The 5,439-nt window shown below is 40.5% G+C and overlaps 1 protein-coding gene across 1 annotated transcript in view; it reads right to left on the bottom strand.

Moving 5' to 3' along the window:
• LOC146463167 (monocarboxylate transporter 3-like) overlaps positions 1-5,151 on the bottom strand; it is a 6,833-nt gene extending 1,682 nt beyond the window's left edge. Inside the window, exons 1-4 of the mRNA XM_085084715.1 lie at positions 4,861-5,151; positions 2,470-2,692; positions 1,102-1,670; positions 1-127 (exon numbers count right to left, since the gene is read on the bottom strand). The exon at positions 1-127 is cut by the window's left edge and continues 243 nt beyond it. Of these exons, the coding sequence (XP_084940841.1) occupies positions 1-127; positions 1,102-1,670; positions 2,470-2,692; positions 4,861-4,893 (952 nt within the window). The 5' untranslated portion in view covers positions 4,894-5,151. The remainder of the gene's footprint in view (positions 128-1,101; positions 1,671-2,469; positions 2,693-4,860) is intronic.
• Between the last annotated feature and the right edge of the window lie 288 nt (positions 5,152-5,439).

Below are 5,439 nucleotides of genomic sequence, written 5' to 3'. Positions count from 1 at the left end.
CGTGGATCCACCTGACGTCACACAAGCGACCAATCAGGGGACGAAAAAGCATTGACGTCACGCCGCTGTAAATGTAGAACTTGGAGGATTGAATGGCCGGTATTCCTATATTTTCGCAGTAGCGAACCTGCGAATTGAAATAAATATTTAAGAAATAGAAACTTCTTCCGCGTTCCAAATACCTTATTGTAAAGTTTAAAATATTCTTAAATATTAGTAAAGCTTCAAGACCGAGGAGGGGGGAGGATTCTAACCGCGGCGACTTTGAACTTCAAAAACGTTTGTTAAAACCTTATGTTCAAAATATTAGAGCAAACGGCATGAGACTCCAGGACCTTTTTAGAATTTTATGTGGAAAATTTGGTGTGATCGGTTAGTATTATGTTACCATGGAAACCAATTTTTGACAGACAGTTTTTTCAGAAAATAGAAAATCCCCTTTTTAAAATGAATAAAAATTAGTTTTCTTTGTGTAATTAATATGCTTTTAGCTCATATTACTACAGTCGACTCCCGATAACTCGAACCCTCGCTAACTCGAACCTTCCGCTAACTAGAACCAATTTTCCTTTCCCTTCAGGTCATCTTCTATATAATTTTACCCTCGATAACTCGAACTGCCGATAACTCGAACTTTTTTCAATTTCCCTTAAAGGTTCGAGTTATTGGGAGTCGACTGTAGTGTTCCTTTATTGGTTTCGATTACTTCTTGTTCAATTTCGACGCTTTGCTGAAGTTTTGGGGAAATCCAGAAATACAAGATGTCCAAGTTTGTGTTTGCGTCAGCGATGCTATCGAAACACGAATGTAGAAGCAAATGCGGACCATGCACTTGCACTGCACTTTCCATGTAGTTACGTTTATGTTGCGATTTTTTTCTTTTTTGCATTTCTGTTAGACTTTCAAAAAAGTGTGCGTTATACGTTTGCTCCAACGGCTGATTCAATAAAAAATAACGTTTGCACTAGTAGCTTACAATCTGGACTCCTTTTCATCCTCGTTTTTGCAATCGCATGTACATCCAAGAGCCCAGCTCGTATACTTCAAGTGTAACCGAAGTTTTATTGAATTAACCACATGATTCCAGGCCAACAAACTTACCATGTGGACAGATGGAATGTAATGACCAGTGTACCACAAGCACGTCGCCACAGTATATATAAGGTAGCGTTTATTTGTGAAGACTGAAAAATCACAAAGCTTCGCGTCCTTTACATCCGGGTTATTTTGCTGTGAATGTCGATCATCTGGCATGTGTTTAAACACACAAAGTAGCGGGAAAATTATAGCAACAATTCCCGCAAAGGCCATGAATGTCCCTCGCCAGCCAAGTGCATCAATAAGGGCCTGTGACACGGGGCTCATTACAATCAGTCCAGCTCCGGGCCCTACACAAACGAGTCCCAACGCAAGAGAGCCCCTTTTGTCGAAGTATCGGGGAATGATCAAGAACAATGGAAGATATATGCAGCAAGATGCAATACCGTAGATAAAACCGTAACTGAACATCAAGAAATAAATGCTGGTTCCCTGTGATGTCAACAAAAGACTTGCCACGCACAATAAGGTGCCAATTATCCCGGTTTTTATGACACCAATGCGGTTGTACACTTTGGCTACAAACATGCTGTAAACACCTACTCCAACTAAGGCCAATGAGCCGACCAAAGCTACAGGAAAAATGAAGGAAAATGCACCGTTACTTAGCTGAATACTGTAAAATTACAAATATGATTAACTCTGGGCTCAGTTGTATTCTTTCAAAGGAATGTTTAGGGCGGGGAGTTAAGGAAGGGGGGGGGGGGGGGTGTTTGGGGCAGAGATTCAACCACCAGAAAAGCTGGCAAAAATCACAACAAATTAGTCAGATAACTACAGTAACAGCGTGAAATATATACTTTACTTTGAGAGGTGAATGGCATAGAACTGAGTGTAAATACACATTTTAATCTGTAACTTGAATTGTTATACATGAGTCAATTCCAACATTGCCCATCCCCCTCCCCCCGGGAAATTAGGATTTTTGGAAAATAAACTGGCAAATGCCCCGCGGCCTGGACGAAAAAATTGTTCAAGTGCCCCTGGGGTAGTGGCTCAAAAAATGTTTTATTTTCTTCGTGTCTCGACTTGCTTTCCAGAAATTATTAGCTAATTCAGGCGAAATTTAGTCCCAGCCAGGTCTCGTTTCCCGTAGTATTGTAAAAATAGGTCATTTTGCAGCTCTATCGTGAATTTGCCGATGAATTGGTCATTAAAAGAAGCGACAATGCTGTAAGGTGAAAATGTGAGATGGTCAAATACCTTGGGGTAATTGGATGGAAGGCTAATGCCCGACCGCCGGGATGGAAAGTGAGGGAAAATGCCCCACTATTGCCTGGGGGAATGGGCACAGCTGGAAGTGACTGATCCAAAATGGCGCGACTAAAATGCGACTGACAAATGACGTGGCTAAAATACTGACTGCAGCACCTGTGTTCACTTTCCCTTGCTGAAACTCGTCCAAAAGAGCTGGAAAAACGATTCCATAGCTGTACGGGATACCAACAATGATAATATTACAAAATGCGCATACGCCACAAACGAACCAGGACCAGCCTGAGTCCAGCTCACAAGCCTTACGGACAACCGGCGAATGTTCCCTGACGTCATCTTGGGGAATGATGCAGCTGTGGCGATTTTCAGTTGTATCGGCCTGTTGACAATAAGTTGTATAAAGATACTGTCGATAGAGGAAATTTTACAATAACTATCAAAATTAACGCGTGCTGATTGGCACGTAGCTAAAAATGACGTCAGAAGTAACACTCGTACTTGTAGAACGCGAACATGTAAAACAGGATTTGTAAAACAAGGACTTATAAAACGCGGATTTGTAAAACGCTAGCCTGCGAATACAGCCGCCTCTCATCGCTCCCGGCCCCGATGGGCCCATCGGGGCCGGGAGCGATGAGAGGCGGCTGTATTCGCAGGCTAGTAAAACGCGTGCTTGATATTTCTCTTTGTTTTTCTTTTCTCCTTCACCCGATAATTACTCAGTTCTGAGAACTGACCTGGTAATCAAATGTCCTAAAACAACAGGTTACGTACTGCAAACAAATGTAGATGAATTTAAAATCAATAAAAATTGATTTTGTTGAATCGAATCTTCAAATCCTAAAATTTATGTGTCCAGAAGTAAAAATATATAATTCTTACAATATTTTTTCTTCATCCTTTTTGTTGTCGCTTGCTTTCCTTCACCCAAGATGTCCATTGAGGGCTTTTATCTTTATATTTCAACAATTTCAACAGCTTTCCTTTCTAGCTTGAAAAATTGATTTACTGGGGTATATAAATATAAATAGGCGGCAACTGTAGGGGACTAAAATTACGTTACCGTATTCAAACAGGAAACGGAAACGGGTCTGTTGACCTTTGATCAAAGGTTCGTGCCAGAATTCGAAATAAATTTGCATTTGCAATTGTAGCGCGAAGAAAGCAGCTTGTTTCAAGCCTCCATATCTCGCTAAAAGGCGGAGACCTCCGCTAAAACTACCTGAATTTGAGTGGAAAGAAGTAAAAATTCAAGCAGATCTCGGATGTGGATCGTTTGGCTCTGTTTATCTCGTTACGTATGAAAAAGAACAGCGGAATGTAATTCCCGGGTGTAATTGTAAAGAAAATGAAAGGCGAGTCGGCCGAAGCAAAGCATCGTTTCCAGAAGGAAGACGGGGTGGTCCTTAAAACAGAAATATTGCCAACAGTATTACAAAGTAGCGTAACTGATCGCACGACCAAATTTAGTCTCGGTACTGATAAGACAAGATCGATTTCATCGGTTGAAAGAGAAAAGAGAAATAACGTTTTACGAGTCCACGTGCTACAAACTCTGTCTCTTACAAGTCCTCGCTTTACAAATCCTCGTTTTACAAGTCCCCCTCTTACGAATCCAGTCCACTCCAGTCCATTCCACGATTTCTTTCAACCTACTTCTCATTGTTTGGATCTTAAGAGCAAGTGGCGTGAAGCGTGAATCATTTCCGATTTAGCCTGCAGTCGCATTTTTTTTTTCTTTTATAAAAACATTGTTTTCCGGCCCAGGCTGAATCGAACTGTCGCCGCGCATCGAACATTTGGCTAGCGTAGGTTTTGATCGTTTTATTGGCTAGTTTGCCGTTTAGAGAAAGGAAAAATTTTATACGGTTTACTAAAAACATATAATTGTAATGTATTTACAAATTTTCAACACACAAAATTATATCCTTTTCAAAATCTCAGCCTCGGGTTTATTTCAGCCTCGATGTTATTATAAAATAGATTCTCTTAAAAATAAAAGTGTATTCTGTGACACAGCTTCGACTTACATGCAAATACAGTCACGACTCCTGATAACTCGAACCGGATTTTCCTCACTTTTCAGGTCATTTTCTTTATAATTTCACCCTTGATAACTCGAACTCCCAATAGCTCGAACTTTTTTCAATTTCCCTTGCAGGTTCGAGTTATCGGTAAGCTTATGTACCAATTACTATGCCAGCTATAATATAGATCCATCCCGGAGATCTATCTGAGTTTCGAAAGAACGACTTGGCTTTGTATTTTGATGTGCCTTGGGGTCTAATTCGCCGAAGCGTGAAACTCGAGAAAGAAGCCTGAAGTTACAAATAATTACTCAACGTCTACGCAGGCTCGTTCACGAGAAGGATAATTCGTGTTAGACGAACTAGGATGATCGACATCTCTACTCGAGTCGTAGTTCGTTTACGGCTTTAGTTCGCAAAGAAGGACGAATATTTTGTCTAAACACAATTAATGTGAAGGACCATAGCTTCTAGATATAAAAATTTTCTGGGAGAGCCAAAAAAGCCCAACAACACTTACCTCGCCTCTCAAACTCTGGCTACGGCCCTGCATAATAATACAGGATAATCTGTCCGTTTTGTGAGCAGCTACTGACCAAGGAGTCAAATACAATTAAATCTGCAAGACCACAGCGATAAACCGATGAGTGGTACCGGGTCTCTTGTAGACATGAATCAGTAAATTATTGCAAATGCAAAATATGGACGGCACACTGATCCAAAAAGCAACATGGCTGGCACGTGAATCTTTTCTCCCCTACTGATTGCGTGACAAACCAAAAGAACGTCTGCGAGGGAAGCTGGTGGCGAACTTGATCGAAATATAAAACCAAAATAAATAAATAAATAAATAAATAAATAAATAACTAAATAAATCTTGAATAACTGAAGTTTTTAAAAGTAATTTTGCCCGATATTTTGATTTTTAATACAAACCTTCCTCGCATAAGCAGATTCAAGTCGAGTTACGAGAGCACGAAGCCTTGCTTCAGGAAGCGCGAAGCTCAAATGTCAGAGCTCTAGGGAGCGAGAGCTAGAGAGAAGCAAGCGAGCGACTTTGAGAAAGTCTATTGTAAGATATTGTAATAAGATAATGTTT

This window comes from Pavona decussata, unplaced genomic scaffold (assembly GCF_977016875.1).
Source record: "Pavona decussata unplaced genomic scaffold, jaPavDecu1.1 SCAFFOLD_180, whole genome shotgun sequence".
NCBI lineage: Eukaryota > Metazoa > Cnidaria > Anthozoa > Scleractinia > Agariciidae > Pavona > Pavona decussata.
Note: the sequence above shows the minus strand (reverse complement) of the source record. Positions and strands in the feature narration are given on the sequence as shown.